A 21,767-nucleotide genomic window follows, 5' to 3' on the forward strand; every position below is an offset into this window, starting at 1 on the left:
CGGAAGGCCATGTATACGGAAGACGTGGTCAATGACAGCTACCGCTGTTTCCTTGGCTGATGGTAATTTGGGCAAGGGAATAAAATGAGTCGCCTTCGAGAACCGGTCCACTACGGTTAAAATCACCGTATTGCCCTTAGAGGGCGGGAGGGCGGTAATGAAATCTAGCGAAATGTGGGACCAGGGTCTCGAAGGGACAGACAGCGGTAAGAGTAACCCATCTGGAGGTCGATTGGAAGTCTTACCAATAGCGCAAACTGAACAAGCCAAGACGAAGTCGTGGACGTCACGAGCCATCCCAGGCCACCAAAATCGTTGCTTGACTAGAAACCTAGTTCTACTAACCCCTGGGTGCCAAGCAACACTGGAACAATGACCCCACTGGAGAACGTCTGACCGTAACCCCTCCGGCACAAACAATCGGTTCGGTGGGCAACGAGCCGGGGGCGTTACCCCCTTCTAAGGCAGTCAACACCTTCGATTCGACCTCCCATCTGAGCGCGGAGATAATGATGGTCCCCGGTAAAATGGGCTCGGGAGTAGCAGTACGATCGGAACACTCAAAAAGACGGGATAAAGCATCGGGTTTGATGTTTTTGGAACCCGGCCGGTAAGAAAGTGTAAAAATCGAAACGACCGAAAAAAAACAATGCCCACCGAGCCTGCCTGGAGTTAAGTCTTTTGGCGGTTCTAATGTATTCGAGATTCTTATGGTCCGTCCATACAATGAAAGGTACACCCGACCCTTCAAGCCAGTGACGCCATTCTTCCAGTGCAAGTTTGACTGCCAACAACTCTCGATTGCCAATGTCATAATTAACTTCTGCAGGAGATAAACGGTGAGAATAATACGCGCAAGGATGCACCCTTCCGTCTGAGGATGCGCGTTGGGACAACACTGCTCCTACCCCCACCTCTGACGCATCGACCTCCACTATGAATTGACGTGAGCGATCAGGGGTGACGAGAATGGGAGCTGAAACAAAGCAGCTCTTCAGTTTGGCAAACGCAGCCTCGGCTGCGTTTGACCACCTGAACGTCAAACTAGGGGAGGTCAAGGCGGTCAGAGGAGCGGCTAGTTGGCTGAAATTGCGAATGAAACGCCGGTAAAAATTGGCGAACCCCAGAAATCTCTGCAGGGCCTTGCGAGACTCTGGGGATGGCCAATTTACCACAGCCTTAACCTTCTCAGGATCCATGCGAACACCCTAAGTCGAAATGATGTGTCCTAGAAAAGAAACAGACTGTGCATGAAAAACGCATTTCTCCGCCTTGACAAACAATCCATTCTCTAGCAACCGCAGAAGCACTCGTCGTACGTGTTGCACGTGTTCCTGGAGAGACGAAGAAAAAAATCAATATGTCATCCAGGTAAACATATATGAACAGATCGACCATGTCTCGCAACACGTCATTAACGAGTGCTTGGAAGACTGCCGGCGAGTTCGTTAGCCCGAAAGGCATCACGCAGTACTCAAAATGGCCTCTAGGGGTGTTAAAGGCAGTCTTCCACCCATCCCCCTCCCTGATGCGGACCAAATGATAAGCATTACGTAAGTCCAATTTAGTGAAAACGGACGCTCCCTGCAACCTCTCAAAAGCTGAAGACATAAGCCGCAAAGGATAGGTATTCTTTACCGTTATGTTGTTCAGCCCTCGGTAGTCAATGCAAGGTCGCAAGGATCCGTCCTTCTTTCCCACAAAAAAGAACCCCGCCCCCGCTGGAGAGAGAAGAAGGGCGGATGAACCCCGTTGCTAGAGAACTGGATATATATTTCTCCATGGCCGCCGTCTCTGAAATAGACAAAGAATATAACTTGCCCTTAGGCGGAGAAGTTCCTGGCAATAACTCTATCGCACAGTCATAGGGACGATGAGGAGGAAGAGAATCAGCACGAGACTTACTGAACACCTCCTTCAGGTCGTGGTACTCCGCGGGCACGTTAGCCAAATCCACTGCTTCCCCCCTGAAACACAGACTCAGAAACATTAACACCAGCAGACAAAAGACAAGACCAATGACACTCCTCGCTCCAGCTAACCACAGATCCGAGGCGCCAATCGATCCTGGGGTTGTGTTTCTGGAGCCAGGTGTGACCGAGAACAATGGGAGATTGAGGTGAGTCCGTGATGTAAAATGAAATCTCCTCCGTATGGTTGCCAGATGTGATGAGAGAAACAGGTAAAGTGGTCTGTGTGATGACTGGCAGTCTGTGTCCGTTGAGTGCAAAAGGTGCAATGGGGTGTTTGAGGGAGGTGAGAGGAATGTTGAGTCTAGTAGCAAACTTAGTCCATGAAACTACCCTCGGCCCCAGAATCCAACAAAGCGTGATGATCGAGTGCGTGGGTGGACCACCGTAGACTCACCGGAAGGAGTGTCGATGTAGATGAGGTCTTCCTGGCAGAGATCCCACCCGATAGTAGCCTCCGTCTTACTATCGGGCTTGGTCTTTTACCGGACAGCGCTGGATGTGATGTTCTTGGCTGCCGCAGTATAAACACAGTCCCCAGGGATCTCCGCCTGATCCTCTCCTCCCGGGAGAGCCGAGCTCGCCCCACCTGCATGGGTTCAAGATCTCCCGGTGGGCTGACCGCAACCTCTGAGCGCTGACGCTGAGCCTCCGGTCTGGTCGCGAGAACTGTTCTCCCCCTCCGTCTGGCGGCTTGGTCGAGTCGGTTGTCTACTCTGATGGTGAGGTCGATCAGGCCATTGAGAGAAGTGGGGAGCTCGACGGCGCGGATCTCCTGTTGGATGCGGTCAGCCAACCCATGCAGGAGGTGATCCCACTGCGCCTCTTCGTTCCACTTACACTCCGCCGCCAGGGTGCGGAACTCAATGGAATAGTCGGATACGGACCTGTCTTCCTGACGTAGGTCCGTGAGAAGTCTAGCCGCCTCCCTCCCGGCGACGGAGCGGTCGAAGACCCGTCTCATCTCCTCCGAAAGGGCGTGGAACGAGGCACAGCAGCTGTCTTGGTTCTCCCACACCGCCGTCCCCCAGAGGGCAGCCCTCCCCCGTCAGTAGTGACAAGACGAATGCCACCTTCTTTTCCCTCGGTGTTAAACGTGCGGGGCTGCAGGGCGAAGTGCAGAGAACAATGAGACAGAAATGATCGACAAAACTTTGGCTCACCCGCCATATTTCTCAGGGATGGGGAGGCGTGGTTCGGACTGGGAAATCCCCCCGGAGACGATCGGCGGTGTGTGGTGGCGTGGGAGGCGCAGCGGGTGGCGGTTGTTGTTGTTGTTGAGCCTGGAGAGCGAGCTCGGACACCTTCGTCACCATTGCTTGGAAAGCTCGACCCATCTCATCTATCGCCTTGTCTTGGCGATCCATACGACCAATGGCTCTCTGCAGAAACTCCTCCAGATGAGATGGGGAGCGATCGCCTGCTGCTTCCATGATGGTCAGATCCTACTGTGATGGCTCGTAAAAGAGGAGGAGGCAAATGCAGGCAATCAGAAGAAGTTTATTGATAATAGAGTCCAGTATGTAGGCAATGGTGAGAGAAGGTCTACGGTGGCGTGAGAAGTGCTGATGGTGAAGTCGGTGGTGAATGTGAAGGCGGTCGATGGATGAAACCAGGAACAGACCGGAACACTCACACGAAGACGACAACACGAACACAATCCAGAACACGAACACGGGAGACGGTAATCCAACTGGGAAGCTGAGACATGAATGAGGATCTGACAACAGACAGAGAGATGAGTGAGTTTATGTAGCTGAGTGGAGATGAGGATCAGCTGGAGCGAGACAATCAACACACAGGTGACAACAATCAACCAAACGAGCCCATGGAGACTACGTGAGTACAAAAACAAACAGAAAAAACAAGACACCTGATCATTACACACCAAAACATACCAAAATAATATATATATATATATACAGTACAGGTCAAAAGTTTGGAAACATTACTATTTTTAATGTTTTTGAAAGAAGTCTCTTCTGCTCATCAAGCCTGCATTTATTTGATCAAAAATACAGAAAAAAAAAAAACAGTAATATTGTGAAATATTATTACAACTTAAAATAATAGTTTTCTATTTGAATATACTTTAAAAAAATAATTTATTCCTGTGATGCAAAGCTGAATCTTCAGCATCATTACTCCAGCCTTCAGTGTCACATGTAACATCCAGTCTATCACATGATCATTTAGAAATCATTCTAATATTCTGATTTTATTATGAGTGTTGGAAACAGTTCTGCTGTCTAATATATTTGATGAATAAAAGGTTAAAAAGAACTGCATTTATTCAAAATAAAAAAAAATTCTAATAATATATATTCTAATATTATATTTTCTTTACTATCACTTTTTATCAATTTAACACATCCTTGCTGAATAAAAGTATTGATTTTATTTAAAAAAAAGAGAGAAAAAAATTACTGACCCCAAATTACTGACCAGTAGTGTATATTGTTATTACAAAATATTTACAAAATAAAAAAATATCAAGAAAACATAAAATACTACAATTTTAATATACTTTTTATTCATCAAAGTATCCTAAAAAAGTATCACATGTTCTGAAAAAATATTAAGCAGCAGAACTGTTTCCAACTTTGATAATGAATCATCATATTAGAATGATTTCTAAAGGATCATGTGATAATGATCCTAAAAATTCAGCTTTGCATCACAGAAATAAATGATAATTTAAAGTATAATACATTTAAAAACAATTATTTTATAATTGTATTGTATATATATTGTATATATTAATATAATAATTTTTATAATTGTAATAATATATCACAATATTAAATTTTTTTTTTTTCTGTATTTTTGATCAAATAAATGCAGGCTTGATGAGCAGAAGAAACTTCTTTCAAAAACATTAAAAATAGTAATGTTTCCAAGCTTTTGACCTGTACTGTATATATAATTAGATATATTTAAAAATATATATATAAAAAAATATATTATTAAATTAAAATATGCCTAAAGCTGTGTGTATCATATGTCTACCTATACCAAAAAAATACAAAAATCATGTTGTAGAAAATCTTATTGTTAAATAAAAATATTAGTATAAAGCTGATATGGTGCAGATATACTGTGCTGCCTTGTTGCATAAAATAAGACTTTTTTTTTGTTCCTTTAGAAGACTTGGAAATTATTCTACACTTAATTTTACACTTTTTTTTCAACAGCAGTTTTCTTGTTTTACAGCAACTTTTGCAATGCTGAAAGATGGGGTTAAAATCTAAGCAAGCTGCATCATGCTAATCAATTATTGAAGGTACTAAACTTGTCTATCAATAAACTCAATTTCATTTAACTTTATAACAGATCCTATTTGATGAAATTATATGCTTGCGTTTTGAATTACTCCACACAGCTACAAATTTACTGCAGCATGCATCCATTAAATCAATCAAAGACTATGACCTTTGACCTGACCTTCCTTCCTCACTGTGGGTGTGACTTAACATTTGATACACCTATTTTTCCGTGAGACCTTGTTTTGGACAGTGACATGTTTTAACATAGCATATGTTTATATAAAGGCTTGCACAAGAAATTAATGCTAAAACTTACAGCCAAGTTCCAGGGGGTGGGGGGTGCACCCAGTTTTATTTAGGTATGCTAAAGCGATGCCCACCTCACATTGGAATTCACTCCAGCTTCTTCTAGAACATCACTTCCATGATCAAAGTCAGGGAGGGGAAAATATCTCTAGAGTGCCAGTCATGGAGATGAGATAGAGCAGAAAAATGCCTGACAGCACTCCTCTGTCAGCGCTGTAACACTTTTTTCTGTTTTCTAACAAGTTTTTTTTTTTTTTTGTTACAGACAAAATTAATTGTGGGGATGTGAGATGCCTGATTTACATTCATTAAAAGTCATCTCCAGAAGTCAAGTTCAGTTCCAATCAAATTTGGGTAATTATGCAGAACAAGATATTCCCCTAAGACTTGAAAACTCAACTTTTTTGAACATGTCACTCTCGATGAATAAGTTTAATTTTAAATATACGTGAGGAAAGGGTGAATAGGTTATTCTAAAAAACAAACTCAAAACAACAAATTTAGACACTACTCATTTCACTGTTTTTCACATACAATGTTAGGGCATATTCAGACACAGGTGCTGCTTTCTCTGCTTAAGAAGTAAATAAATAAATAACAGACTTAACAGAGCCTAAGCTGTTTGCTTGGCTTAACTGATTTAAAATAGTCTTAGCTGGATTAAGCTGGTCTTGTAGAGTGCCCAGCTTTAGGCTGGTTAAAGATGTTTTATCAGGATTTATACAACAACTCAATGAAAAATAAGTTATGTATTACATAAACTGCATTTTAGATACAACATTGCCATACACTTTCTCTGTTTTTACAATAAAAACGGTTTTTATGAATGAATCACTTGAATGAATGATTCATTGAGTCACTCATAACAACACTATAACAACTATACTGGCGTAATAAGAGAATTACTGAAAAATACCAGTTTATTTAATAAACAGATTTATAATTTAAGCTTTTATATAAGTATTGTTCAACACATATGGCACTTAGAGCATGTCAAATATACCGTAGCCTTCAAATCCTCATCGGTTTTAGCAAGCAAGCACATTTAAGCTTCTATTTACCACATGTTATCAGAATATGCAGTATGTGTTGATTAATGTTTACGTGTGAATAAACACCAACATCAGATCTGTTAATCAAGCAATTATGGCTCTTCAGAAGCTTTACGATCTCTTTATCAATTTTTTGAAGCATCAGTTTGTGTGAAAGGACTTTCAGTAGAGGGACAGAAATCGCTCAGATTTCTTCTTATGTTTCAAATTAAAGATGAACAAAAGTCTTATGGGTTTGGAACGACAAGAGGGTGAGTAAACGGTTAAAAATTTTTTGGTAAACTTTAGAATAGATCAGCTTCATGAAATAAATCAAACAGTTAATTAATTTATATAATGCCATTTACAAAACATTGCTTTAAAGCACTTGGACAGTAAATGTGGACACATATAACCTCAAATCTTTGCTGTTATGAGAATAAAAATAGATTCTGAGTTCAGAATGCTCAGATTTGTCCTGTGATTTTTCATTCTTCTATTTCCTGAGGTTTATCTCCTCTTTACCATCCATTCCAGAGGTCTGTAACCTGTTTTGAGGAAGAATGCCTCCTTTAAAACGCATGGAACTGAACTTTTCCACCAACAACTTCTGTGACCTCAAAGGCAGTGTGATTTTTTATCCTTTCCTCTTGAGGCGGGGAGAGGGCGAGGGTTATTCATTCGTGCTTAGCTGTGTGTTGAGTTTGATGGATAAGCCTCATAAGCATTGATGCTAACACTCAGGTGCACACTCTCTTTCTCTCTCGCTCTGGTTCTTCACAGATCATAGAGCATCCTTTTCCTTACACTCACTCGCTCACACAAACACACATTCTGCCCCTTAGACCCCCTGCTGGGTTCACTTTCTACGACATCCATCAAACCTAAACAAGAGGGGTCATTCAGCTGGCAAATAACCTTCACTCAGCTACAACAGTGAGCAAGCTGCGGAAAAAAGACTCACTGCTAGTGCGAGCCAGTGGAGTGAGTTAGGCCTTGAGAAGAAGTTCTCTTTTGTAGTGATGCTGGACCAGCTCCTGAAAAAAAAGAGATATACACAGCACTGATTGCCACTACGTGTTTTGAAATACAAAACCATAACAACCAGAAAAATAATACAAACCATGATATTAACCAATACAAACTGTAATTTAAATACAATTTGGGTGTAAAAGCAGAGTAGAAGAGTTTAAGCGTTCAGCGTGATGATGATCTCCAACCACGAACAACCTCCATTTTAGACACTTAACCATTGATCAAGACCTAAAAACTTAAAATCCTTTGTGTGGGGTATTGCTGATGTATTTTATGCTGTAAGATATACTGTAGCTATCTGAGCGCGTGTTAACTTGCAGACCTTTAGGCGATTAACAAAAAACGTTTAACCTAAAAAATAAAAAATAAAATGTAAATTCATTTCCAGATTTCATTCATTCGTTCATTCTTTTTTATTTATAGGTACCTTTCATGACACTTAAGGTCACTAAACAAATCGTACTAAAACATCAATGCAACAACAGCAAACAAGGGAAACTACAAAATACTATACATTAAAACACTACAAAAATAAGAAACTAATCAACATACAAACAATCATAGATACGCCTGTTTAAATTAGTTTTAAGATGTGATTTAAAAGTGTGAGGACTGTCGATGAGGAATGGGCATGAGGAAGGGTATTCCACAAATGAGGGGCAGCATAACTAAAGAGAAAGAGGAAAAATGTGCTCTATGGAAGAGGTTCCAGAAATAATTTGTGCAGCTGAATTCTGGACCAGCTGCACTTTATGTAAGATTTTAGACTGAATACCAAATAAAAGAGAGTTGTGTTAATTAATACATAATGTAAACAAGACATGTGCAAGAGTAGCAGTGCTAGTTGTCAAAAATATTTTATGTTTCACAAATGAAAACTGGCAGAATGAATAATATTATTAATATTACTTTTTAAAGATAAGTTGCTATGGAGGACACCACCCAGATTTTTTACTTGAGAAGATGGAAAAATAATTGACTGGTCAATAGTCACAGAAAAACGATCAGATTTGACCGGATTAGACTTCATACCTACAAGAATTTAACAGTTTTGTCACTATTAAGTTTAAGGAAATTAGATGAAACCCAGTTTTTAATTTCAGCTAAACAACTTGACAGAGAATGTGAAGGAAAAAAAAAACATTAGGCATGGAAGATATGTAAAGAGTCTTCATCATAGCAATGGAAATTAATTCCAATCTTTCTGAAAATTTGTCTAAGAAGCAGTAAATACATAATAAATAAGGCCCAAGATTGAGCCTTGGGGAACACCAGCAGTAACATGCAATAGTGATTTTAGGACTAGTTCCTGCAGCATATGAATTGCTTGACTGGATATATGGTTCACAGAAAATTCAGGAAACTTTGGACAGTATAGTTGTAACTCATATAAAAATGTATAACATACCATCTAAGAAACATGTAATAGGGTCTAAACTCAGCCATCTGACACTTGTACATCTGAAACATTCTCAATTGAGAACTGAATTTTACACTGCCAACATATTTCTGTGAGAAGCACCACATCTTTTCAGCTAATTTGCCCCAAGGCAATGTGCAGTTGTTGGCTGCATTTTCCACGCCACATGGGTCTTGTCACATAAAAATAATTTAAATAAAGTCATGCGTTATGCATCTAAAGCTCTGTTTGCAGTACAACGAACTGGGCCTGATAGAAAATGACAGGTTGCTTCTGGTCTTGTCGACAATAATATATGACCCACTCAAGCCTGCAGAGAAAGAGTTCGGTAGCAGATCAAATCCATGAGGCCTAAATATCATTCCATCCACTCTAATTAGACAAATAACGATGTATTAAATGCTAAAGCCCAATTGAGAAATCCCTTGAGGGAGCAGGTCAATGAGTCACAGCATTGGGAAGAGCACACCAAACATCATCAACATCATCATCATATTTCCTGTCTAAAGCAGTATACTTGAAGATGTCTTTTCCTTTAGCAGAGCCTGTGATTCAAATGAGCACGAGGGCAGAAAGCATTGTATGATTATTAATGGGAAAAGATTATGCGTACGGGGGTGAGGGATTAGTTTAGCGACCTTCACAACACTAATTGAAACAAGTATGGAGACTCTGCGGCACTGTAATCAACTAAAACACGGGATCATTAATCATTATAAATAGCGCTGTCACAACACGAGCATTAGTATTATCAACCCCTTTTGTTTGTCTAGTGGGAAGCTCGGTTCGGACGCGCGGTGAATGTCCGGTGCGGAGGTTAATGAGAATCGAAGTGGCATTTAAACGGCGCCGCTGATCAAACGGGCATCGAGGTGACGCGCCTCGCGTGCGTTCATTTGCAGCTAATGGGAATTGATGCACTTCTGATGAAGTTAGTAACAGGCTTGACATCCGGAAGAGTTCAAGTCTGTCGGACGTAGAGTTTTTTGTGACATTCCACATTAGAGGGTAAAGGATATTATTAAGAGTGAAAGAAAAGTACTTTTCTCTTAGAGGTCTTTTGACAGACCGTTAGGCGACTGTGCAAAATTAGTCGAGGAATATTAGAGGAATAAATTAGATTTTAAAATGTATTTACATAGTAGACAGTTAATTATAATAATAATTGTATAAATCTTTCACAATGTATTGTTTTTTTAATTTGAGTTTTAGATCAAATAAGTGCATAACGAGCACAAAAGGCTTCTTACAAAAACAAATCTTTTACACTGTAAAAAGGGGTAGTCTGATTGAGCTATTACCCATAAAACTTCGTTTGGATATTGATAGTTGGTTCAATGATGTTAAATAATATTTTCAACCTTGAACTAAACTAGAATATTTAGATGTTACCATTTTAAGTTACCTTTTTTTTTTCTTCAGTGCACCAACCCCAAACCTTTAAACAATATATTGTATGTTTAAGCTATTGTAGACACTTGTCTAAAGAAGTTGTATTGTGCTTAGTTGTTTTAAAGTATGCTATTGGAATTTTAGGTTTATGCAAAGAATGCACCTTGGAGAAAAGGGGGAAACTGAGATTGTCCAACGCCAGGCAGTGTCCAAGGGCCATAATATTTGCTGAAAGGAAGTATTCCAACAACGGTCATCGGACCCATTCTTTTTAAAGGAATTATGTTTAGAAAAATAATGAGATTATAACCTACAATTATACATTTTAAACTTTCAATTAACCTTGCACAAGGGTATTGTCACTTCCACCAGCTTTAGATTAATACCAGTTGTTTGTCACATACCTGTGAACAAAGAACCCTGTTGCATTGCATGCATCACTTAAAAGGTTAAAACACAATTATTAAATTTACAGCTAAACTATTGATAATTACATACTTGAACACACAGAATTCCCATTTAATAACAAACATTTCATTAACCTACACCAAACACAAGGGAATTTACATAAACAGTTACTGAAGGTGGATGCTATTACAGAGCTAAGCATTGTTTTTTAAATTGCTTTGCTAATTAAAGCAATTAATGCATGAATTAGAGGATGGGAATATGATAATTACACATCAACCTCAGAATACTTAATTGTGTTATTTGGTTTCATCCATTTTAGAAGTTCAATTAACCAAAGCCAGTGTAGGCTCACTTTGCAAACTCTTGATGGTGTTCGTCTTGAAAAAAATCGATTATAAAACATTGACCATGCACGAACAACATTCAAGTGCTGTAGGAGTCAGATGCATATTGTGTGGAGACTGATGGTCACTCATATATAGCTAGCAAAAATTATTTGCTGGTACTGATGAGTGATGTCACTGTCACTGTGGCAACCTTTATGATACTAATTCACAGTGAGGAATAAACTACCCCATTGTTGCACATCATTAGCTGGCCTCATGAAGAGACACGCCTGGTCTGCTTTAGTTGATAACACCTGTCATTCCAACAAGCGCTCGCAATCATTCTACACATGCTGTTGGTGCTTGTGTCTTTGTTAAAGGTGATTCAGTGGAGAGGCACCCTTGACCCATACTCAAACTATGAGTATAGCCTTATTTAGTGGATTCAAGCATAAAAGAACCCTATCTGAAACCTGATCCATTGGTGAGAAAGTGATGTAAGTTGAAATTTTTGGGTGAACTATTTCTTCAAACTAGACCACATTCTGCCGAGAACCTCTCTTTGAGAAACGACTGGACTCGGGGTTAATATTTAGCATTAAGAGCAGACATAAGGTTGAGGTGATTACAGACACATAAATGAGTTCTCGCTGCAGGAGTGAAACATTATGCCTCCTGTCTGCAGGAACCAAGGACACAGCCACCTCTCCCTCTCAGCACGGCTGGGTGTTAATGAAGCTCACGCCAGGTATGATGCCTTTTGGGCTGATCTAAGATCCACAGTGCTTTCACCACTCGTTCCCAGAGACTGATGTCAGATCTGTGCAAAAAAGCACCTGTGAGTTGGAGAACAGGCCTGATGATTCGATCGAACCTCTAATGTGAAATATGCATGAGCTGCAGATACAAATCCTGGCCATGAGATTTATCGTAAATGATTAAAAGAAAAATAAATTGCAAAGGACTCAAATTATAATGCTATGACAGAATACAAAGCAGAAGTAATTAACTATAAATGCACTGTTGTCGCCATCATGTGGCTAAAAGACGTAAACGCACATGGAGCTACAGATGTTTTAGTGATCAGACGCACACATAAAAACAGCACAGTTAGGGTAAAAAACATTTTACTGACTTAAATGGAGGCAAAAATGATTCCACAGAGCAATATCTATTTTGATTATGTTTTCCTTTTAGCATTATAATGAATTATAGTTAATATTCATACACACAATATTTAAATATCACAAAAAAGGAAAAAATAGCACACTTTAACAGTCCAATTGTACATACTGAGGCACATGAAAGTAGGTCAAACACAAGGCAAAACAACTGTTTTAACACATTAATCCTATGTACATGCTTATATACACATCTCAAACAGGGACCATTCTGTCATAGATGAAATTTCAACAGGTCATCCTTGATTAGTGCTGATTTCAGAAGCCTAAAAGATAAATAAAAGATGAAAGTTAAAAAAAAAAAGGCAAAAAAAACAACAGCACATTTGTTTAAAAAATAAAAGTCAATTGTATATTTAAGGCATATAAGCTTCATCTGCATTCACTGTTTTTATTTAAATAGTTAAGTCGTGACAAACGAATGCTGAAAAGTGCAAATATCCCCACCAAGCCTAATATCTGCTTGCATTAAAATAGAGTACTTGCTTCAAATTATTCCTCTGGCAGAAATTGAACACGTTATTTCTCATCGAGCAAAAAACATACCTTGCTTACTTAGTAAGCATTTTACAGAAACTCCCATGTGATCCACAAGGAAAACAAACTGAACGCTAAATATGTGATCTGCATGGTAGAGCAACTCAGGAGTGGGCATTTCAGAAACGATTTGCACTTTAAAATGTTGACTAATCAGACATCACCTAATTTCTTAGGTTACTGAATATACGCATGGCTCTGCAAGATTTTGCATCAAACCAAAAGGCGGCAGAGTGGATAAAACCAATGAGTGAATATGAAATAAGACGGTGTCGCCGCAAATCCACTAACGTTACCTTTAATGAGTCCGAGGCTTTTCTGAGTTCTTTGATAACTGATGACAGCGCTTCGGGATTGATCCCCTGCTCACAGAGACGGACACATATCGACAGAGACTCCATGTCCAGTCCTGTATTCAACAGCCTGGATATCTCCAAGAGAACTGGAAATGTAAGAACAAAACACAACGATACACGCGTCACATAACTGCTCCACTGAATTGAATTAACAGTGCGATTTATGAGAATGAATCATACAGTGTGCAAACCAGTACTAGTGACAATACAGTATTCATGCGTTCAAATATGTTTCGAAATAACAACATTTATTTCTTTGTCGTAAACATTTTAATCTTACCATCCATAGTCTCCCGGACAGCGTTCATGTTTGCGCTCGCGGGACTGGCCATGATGCTACGTGCTAAAGCTATCTAATCACTTGACGACAATAACAAAGCACTAGCATTCGTTCAGAAGACCTAACACTATTCCTGTTAATCCCTGATGCCTTCCAACAATCTGCGAATTAAAAACCACGCAGCGTCACAAATCTCGCATTACACAGAATCCATAAACTGACAGCAGTTGTGTTCACACCTCGCGGTTTTTGTTGTGGCAATCCAGTGAATAAAGTTTTAGATGTTCGAAAGGAAGTTAACGTTACGGCCAGTCGTTCTCGTCAGCTGATTGGTTGTTTCGCATGTTCTGCTGAATTGTGATTGGCTAGCACTTCTTGAGCGAAAATTAAATCAGACGTTAGAGCCATTCAGCGATCACTGTTTGGCTTGTTTGAGTTCCGTTGCGTTGTGAGTATTATTAACTAATAACATTTATTACCATTTTCTCTATTTAAACACATGTAAGTTAAAGACTGCAGACTAACAAAGGTAAATAATCGTTTGATCATCACAAACGAGATGCAATGATATAACGTAGTTAATCAAACTGGATGTTTATATATTGTATATATTGATATTCTTAAGGATCTTCCGTCTTTCATTCATTTCTTTCTTGTTAAAGCGTAGCCTGGTTGGCTGGACGCCGTTTATAAGATGGGAGATATAGCAGAGATTCATATAACACCCGAGACTCCTGGAAGACCCGCTATCCTGAACCCGTTTGAGAGCCCGAACGACTATCACCGTCTGCATGAGCCCCTGATGCCCAGCCCGTCGGTGTTCAGGAGCTCCAAGAGCTCCTCAGCGGTGAGTCTCGGACTCCGCATTTGAGGGGAAAGCACTAAAAAGGATAGAAATGTCATTTCTGTTTGTGGTGTTTGTTGCAGACACCAGCAAAGTTCAAATGGTCCATTGATGAAATGGCAAATTTACTTCCTGTGGAAATAGACCCAGAGGACATTCATCGCCAGGCTTTGTTTCTGAGCCAAGCCAGGTATGCAACTTATTGCCATTAGTATGTTTATCTTAAGTGTTTTACAATAACGATGTTCTTTTTTTGTAAATATTTGTTCATATTCTCTTGAGATTAACTCAAGTTGTGTTTTAACACATCAAGGGCAGATGTTGAGATCGAGGAGAAACGGCAACATGCTATTGAACAGGTAAAACTGCTTTACTTCTTATAACACACTCCTTGATCATGAAAATGTCTTATTTTAACTAAGACTATTTTTTTTGTTCAGTTTTTCACTAAAGGTGCAATTGTTCCCTCTCCATGGGGACCACCAGCAGCTAAACCATCAGTAAAAATGCCACATCTGAAAAGTAAGTCATGAGACATAAAAGAGAGAGATGTTTTCATGCTACTTTATTACAACCAATGTAGTTTTTTTTTTTTTTTTTTTTTTTTTTTTTGTAGATATTAACTTAAACTGTGTCATTTTAGGTTCTTTGTCCCCACTGGTAACAGAGACGCTTCCGTCATCAAAGAAAATAAATGGTTTGTTCAGCAGCTCGAAGATAATTCATAAGTGATCACACTGTAAGTTTAGAAATGTATCTATGTGGATTTAGAGTAACTGGTCTTTGCTTGTTTGTGTTTTAGCCATCTGTCAGACGGTCTTGTCTCTACCTGTGGACTTCAATCTTGAAAAAGTTCTGGGTAACCTTTTTTAAAATTATTACTCTATTTTAAAATGAAGGCAAACATGTAATATATAATACAGGGCTGTTCAAAAGTATGGAATCAGTAGGTTTTGACCATTTTAATAATTAAAACATTTACAAAGGTTTTGACAAAAATATTAAGAAGCACAACTGTTTTAAACATTGATAATAAGAAATATATACTGAGCAGCAAATCAGCATATTAGAATGTTTTCTGAATGATCATGACACTGAAGACTGGAGTAACGATGCTGAAAATTCAGCTTTATATCAGAGGAATAAATTACATTTTAAAATGTATTCACAGAGAAATGTTTTTTCATTTGTTTATTGCAATAATATTTTGTAGTATTACTGTTTTTTTTTAATAAATATAATTAATAATATAAAATGAATGCAGGCCTTGGTGATCAGAAAAGACATTAACTTTAAAACTGTTCCATAATCTTACATAGTTGACCTTTTATTCATATTAAAACACATCTAAAAGCTTTTTATGCAATGAGTACTTATATCCTTAACACACTCCTGAAAAGTGCATTTGACTGAGAGTACAATTTTAGGTCAGGTACAAAAAGGTTGTTAACAGTCTGACCTCATTGCACTTCTTAAAATTTGGGGTTTCAGGTCTTGTCTATTGTTTATTTAAATGTGGCAAATATTTGCATGCTTTTCTTTGCTTGGGTACATTTTGATATTAACTTGAGAATTTCCTTTCTATTCCACCAGGTGATTACTACAAGACAGAAGAGCTAACCGAACAGGTGCAGGAGAGCCTTAGCTCCTCTTCTTTGCGGCGGAAGCTGTTTCTTGATGGGCATGACAGTGGCTCTGAGTCCTCTACCCCTTCCAGCCCAGACAGATATTCCCATAATATTCCTCCCAGCAGTCGAGAGACGATGTCTTCTGTTATTGTCTCTCCACTTCAGTGTGGCATTCCAACTGGGACGCCCTTGTCTGTATGTACCAGATCATAGATGATGACATTACAAGGGTGAAACTACACCCTTGTAAGTAGACCAATAAAATGTGGTTCAAGGGTACTTGATATCTGAGATCTTTAAAATTTTATATTGTATTTTATCCATAATCCTCAGGGCCAGTTTTCATCCAGTCCCATCCAAGGCCAGGGTCGAGCATACAGTTTGGGCAGCGACGCAAGTCCCATGTTTTCAGAAAGATCCTCACCTGCTTTCAAGTCTCCTGTTCTGTCGCCCATCAGACTTCAGCATTCTGTGACGCCTGTATCAGGTGAGAAATCTAAGATGGTGCCAGTTTTTTTTTTTTTTTTAAATATTGTATACATGACTATATATATGTAGTGTAGGGATTCCTTGAACCTTTTTTTTTGTGTGTGAACCCCTTAGACATAAAAGTTCACTTAAAGTAGCCCCTGAGAAGATAACATTAATACAGAGGTTAATATTTCAATAATTTAAAGAGTTCACCCAAAAATGAAAATTCTGTCATTAATTACTCACCCTCGTGTCGTTCTAAACCCGTAAGACCTTTGTTCATCTTCAGAACACAAATTAAGATATTTTTGATGAAATCTGAGAGCTCTCTGACCTTCCCTAAGGCTCTTTCGCACCAGAGGAACCTTTCCATAATTCGTAGAACTATTGGTGGAAAATTGGTTAGTTAAAGCACAAACGAAGAAAAGTAAAACCAAACTTTGTGGCAATAATTAAGACCAAACTGAACATGGCGTGTGTTTACGGTGCATGTTGGCAATGTTGTCTCGGCAGTGTCTTCCGTGTCAGTCTTTGCCATGCGTTCACGAGAGTACCACAACGCATGTGTGTGATGCTGACACAGGAGCCGGCATTGTAATGTAGAACCCAGATGCGCTGGGGTTTGTTTACAAGCAAAAGACACACACTGTACTAAAAACAGTCTAACTAAAAATGTCTGAAGATCTTAACAGAGATGATGACTTGCAATCAAATAAATGACTTGCCCAGTCTTATTTATTTGAACCAGAATATACGGATGATGAACTAACAGAGACAGACGTTCTACATCAGAATGCCGACTCGCACATCGAAGATTGACACAGAAGAAAAGAAATTGTTGAATTAAAACCTTATTTTTGTTTTCTTTGCGCACAAAAAGTAGCTTCATAACATTACGGTTGAACCACTGATGTCACATGGACTATTTAAACGATGTACTTACTACCTTTCTGTCAGTACCCTTGCTGTCTATGCAGGGTCAGAAAGCTCTCGGATTTCATCAAAAATATCTTAATTTGTGTTCTGAACGGGTTTTTGTAATTAATAGCCCCGCTTGGACTTTGGATAAGTGTATGTGAAATTACATAAAAGCCCCACTTCATACCAAACACGAAAAAGCTACTTTGGATAAGTGTATGTGAAATTACATAAAAGTTTGTCTTCATAGGTGAGAGGAAAAGGTTGTCGTTTTTGTCCCCCAATGGCATTCCTATGGGCAGCTCAGACATGGACATGAACCTGAACCAATGTGAAGAAAGCCCATTGGTGGAGGGCTGTTCCCCCATTCGAAGCTTCTCCCCCTTTCAATCCCGACCCAGAAACAGAGCCTGTATGTGGGCCTCTCCTACTCACATTTCCCCTATCCTTCACCCAATCCTCCAGGACAAGGAGAACATCGATCCCAGTGAACCTTTACCCACCATGGACATGGACGCTAACTCGACAGGACCTCATGTCCAGCAAGATGGACACCAATCTGGGGAAAGTGTGTCAGAGGCCTCCGAGGCTGTTTCCGAGCAAATGGATCAAGACGAGCCGTTTGTGAAGGACAGTGGAGGAAAAAATGAGACTGACAGAAGGGAAAATGAGAATGAGGTCATCAGCAGGAGCAGAGAGGAATCCTGTGGTTGGGTTCCTGAAGAGGACACTGCGTCACCAGCTAGACTGTCCAGCTCTCGAACAGGCAGTGTGCCTAACGCTGAGAGTACGCACATGTTCGTATCCCTGCTTGCGGAAGGAAGCATTACACCATACGACATTAGCATGCAGGTTAGTATGCCTGCTGTCAGATGACCAGAATGGCAGCTGCTTCCAAGTAGCCTCCAAACACTAGACAACTAAATAAAGAGTCATTTCATCAGTAGCCCAGATGGTGTAGTTGACATAAAACCACTGCAAAACTGGCTGGAAGCAGCTGCTGCTGTACTAAATCTCTTTAGCATTAAGAACTATAGTTATTGTTTTTGTTAAACATTTGACATGTGAGAAGCTTAAAGTATTTCTAAAGCATAAACTTCAAATTTAAAAACTAATCTCCTCTCTCTCTATCTATAATATTAATTTTAAAATAAAAATATAATATATATATATATAACTTTTTTATAATAGTGTATATATATATATATATATATATATATATATATATATATATATATATATATATATATATATAATTTTTTTTTATAATATTATATATTATAAAAATGTGTGCTTATTTCTAAATCACAAACTTTAAGAATATCTCTCTCTATCAATATATATTTTAATAATTAATATTATTAATTATATAAATGTGCTTATTTCTAAAACACACACTTTAAGAATATCTCTCTCCATATAATTTATCATTATCTTGATTTAAATGTTAATATTATTATCTGATATTTAATAAACTATTATAGAAAATGCTTGCTTATTTCTGAAGGACAAACTTTAAATGGGTTTAAAGTTTGCTGAAGATTAAGCATAGATTTCAAAACACATTTTATTTAAAAAAATTATGCATAAACATTTTTTTATTATAGTAGCACTATATAACGAGACTAAAATGTAGTAATCATTATTGTTACTATGACTAAGTTTATGCTTTATAAATGATTTTTGCTAGCTTTTATGATGGAATTGTGAACTATGGTCTTCAGCTAATTGTTAGGCTTAATGTGTCCCTCATGTTCTCTGCAGGTGGATAGCGGTTATAACACTCACTCAGTGTGCACTACCAGCTTAATGGACACCCTCAGTTCAGACAGCCAGAGTAAGGACATGCTGGACACACACACTGCTGAAGAGGGTGTATCTTTCATTAGACACACTAAACCAAAGGTAAAGCCTCACACACACTCTAAAACAGGACAAAAAAAACATTAACTCTGTATTACATTTTAATACTTCATTCAGCTGTTTTGTTGCTTTAGTTTTGTACACTCAAAATCCACAGTATTCACTTTATTATAGTTCATACTTGATGGTAGAATGCACTGTGCATAGCCACACTAAGAAATGTTTTGTTCTGCAGTTGTTCACCCTGCCGCTCTGAGCATGAGGGACAGAACAGGCACTTTACACACTCTTACCCCCAAAGCTGTGGAGGATACGCGCCACACATTAAGCTGTATGCTCATGTCATCTCATATGAATGCTGAATACTGGGGTTGGTTTTACTGTCTGAGCCTTGTGAAAGTTTTTGTACTGACTAATCTACAGTATTTATTCTTGCTCCAAAAAAGAGATGACTTTGGGACTGAGAAAACTTGAATTAGATTTAAGATTATGTATGGGTTTTATTGATTGTGAAATGTAGCTTTCAATTACTCGTGATTTGTTAAAAGAGGGTGGGAGATATGTAACCATTTCCTCTAGCGGTTTTATAGCGCTTTTTTTTTTTTTTTTACAGTCTTAAAATTATTTATGAATTAATCAATCACTAACAAATATATGGAGATGCTACAAGGTATACATATTATGGTGACTTGTATTTGAATTGTAATAAAATGTCTAGATACAAATGGTGATAGTGTCCTTTATCTGCTTGCAATTTCTTCTTACAGATGATGACATCAGACTTCATCTTTATTGTCATCTAATATATTAACAAAAAGGCATCTCAGTAGAATGTATTGTTTTTGTACACAGCTGATCTAAATTAGTCCTAATCCATTGTACTGACAGCTGTGTGCTTTGCCGTTCTCAGAGGGAGCAAATAAAGCACATATATAACTTTAGCACAGGCTTTTCTTTTTGGAATGTTACACAATACAATATTTAGGGTTCCTTTGTCATGGAAAAGCAAAGAATTAAAAAAAAAAAAATTATTATTTCCAGGCCTGAAAATCATAATTTTCAGTTATGGAAAAATTATGGATTATTTTTTATTACTCTCCTTTATCATAAAATAAAATTTTCAAGCTAATCATGTGTTCATGTAATATACAGTGCATCCGGAAAATATTCACAGCACTTCACTTTTTTCACATTTTATGTTACAGCCTTATTCCAAAATGGATTTAATTCATTATTTTCCTCCAAATTCTACAAACAACAAACAATAACAACAACAAAAAAGAATTTTTATAAGAAATCTTCAAAAATATAAAAAAAACATATATATAAAAAAAAGTGCTTAAGTATTCACAGCTTTTGCCATGACACTCAAAACTGAGCTCAGGTGCATCCTGTTTCCACTGATCATCCTTGAGATGTTTCTACAACTTGATTATAGTCCACCTTTGGTAAATTCAGTTTATTGGACATGGAGCTGGTTTGGAAAGGCACACACCTGTCTATTAAGGGCCCACAGTTAACAGTGCATGTCAGAGCACAAACCAAGCCATTAAGTACAACTAATAGTCAGTATACCACAGAGGCACAATTGTATATAGGTAAAATAAAATTTCTGCAGCATTGAAGGTGCCAATGAGCACAGTGGCCTTCATCATCTGTAAATGGAATAAGTTTGGAAACACCAGGACTCCAACTAGAGCGGGTCGCTCAGCCAAACTAAGCAACTGATTGAGAAGGGCTTTGTCTAGAGTGGTGACCAAGAAGCTGATGGTCACTCTAGTTGAGCTCCATGATCAAATGTGGAGCTAGGCGAAGCCAAGATTCTCTCTGGTCTGATGAACCTCAAATCCCAGCATCATGTTTGAAGGAAACCAGGCACTGCTCATCACCTGCAGAGTAGCATCCCAAAAGTAAAGTGTGGTGGTAGCAGCCTCGTGCTTGGGGGCTTTTTTCAGCAGCAGGGACTGAGGGACAAATCAGAGGAGAAGAAAAGCTCAGTGCACTAAAATATAGCCTTGATGAAAACCTAGTCCAGAGCATTCAGAACCTCAGACTGGGCAGAAGGTTTACCTTCCAACAGGACAATGGACCCAAGCACACAGCCTGGGCTTGAACCCAATCAAATATTTCTGGAAAAACCTGAAAATGTGCGTCTGCCCCCATCCAACCTGACAGAGCTTGAGAGGTGAAGAGATGAGGAGAGGTGTAGCATCATACCCAAAAAGACTTGAGGCTTTAATTGGTGCCAAAGGTGATTTAACAATGTATTGAGCAAAAGCTGTGAATACTAATGTACTTTTTATTATTATATATATATATATAAATTCAGGCAAAAAATTCAAACAAACTTCTTTCAAGTTGTTATTATGGATGGTGTATTGTTTGTAGAATTTTGAGAGAAATAATTAATTTAATCAATTTTGAAATGATATAACATAACAAAATCTGGAAGAAGTGCTGTGAATACTTTCCAAATGCACTGTAAATACTTATAGAAATACTTGATACAGCTATCAAATCCGATTCTGCACA

The 21,767-nt window shown here is 38.5% G+C and overlaps 2 protein-coding genes across 6 annotated transcripts; one reads left to right on the top strand and one right to left on the bottom strand.

Annotated features, from left to right (window-relative positions):
• Window positions 1–12,267: 12,267 nt before the first annotated feature.
• LOC109069788 (mitotic-spindle organizing protein 1-like) lies at window positions 12,268–13,784 on the bottom strand. Its single transcript, XM_019086393.2, has 3 exons — window positions 13,512–13,784; window positions 13,172–13,317; window positions 12,268–12,604 (listed from the first exon to the last, which is right to left on the bottom strand). The coding sequence occupies exons 1-3, from the start codon at window positions 13,561–13,563 to the stop codon at window positions 12,575–12,577; spliced, it is 228 nt and encodes a 75-aa protein (XP_018941938.1). The 5' UTR covers window positions 13,564–13,784; the 3' UTR covers window positions 12,268–12,574.
• On the top strand, window positions 13,187–19,917 carry LOC109069754 (protein aurora borealis-like). Of its 5 annotated transcripts, none has more exons than XM_042716384.1 (12): window positions 13,187–13,325; window positions 14,174–14,358; window positions 14,439–14,545; window positions 14,669–14,714; window positions 14,796–14,877; window positions 14,999–15,052; window positions 15,158–15,214; window positions 15,949–16,178; window positions 16,317–16,470; window positions 17,623–18,224; window positions 19,137–19,277; window positions 19,471–19,917. In XM_042716384.1, the coding sequence occupies exons 2-12, from the start codon at window positions 14,206–14,208 to the stop codon at window positions 19,489–19,491; spliced, it is 1,647 nt and encodes a 548-aa protein (XP_042572318.1). In that variant the 5' UTR covers window positions 13,187–13,325; window positions 14,174–14,205; the 3' UTR covers window positions 19,492–19,917. The 5 variants fall into 5 exon arrangements, with proteins under 5 accessions (XP_042572318.1, XP_042572317.1, XP_042572314.1 ...); XM_042716383.1 differs by lacking the exon at window positions 13,187–13,325 and adding an exon at window positions 13,812–13,959 and having other exon boundaries at window positions 14,179–14,358; XM_042716380.1 differs by lacking the exon at window positions 13,187–13,325 and adding an exon at window positions 13,852–13,959.
• The last annotated feature ends 1,850 nt before the right edge of the window (window positions 19,918–21,767 follow it).

This window comes from Cyprinus carpio, chromosome B1 (assembly GCF_018340385.1).
Source record: "Cyprinus carpio isolate SPL01 chromosome B1, ASM1834038v1, whole genome shotgun sequence".
In the NCBI taxonomy this organism is placed as follows: Eukaryota; Metazoa; Chordata; class Actinopteri; order Cypriniformes; family Cyprinidae; genus Cyprinus; species Cyprinus carpio.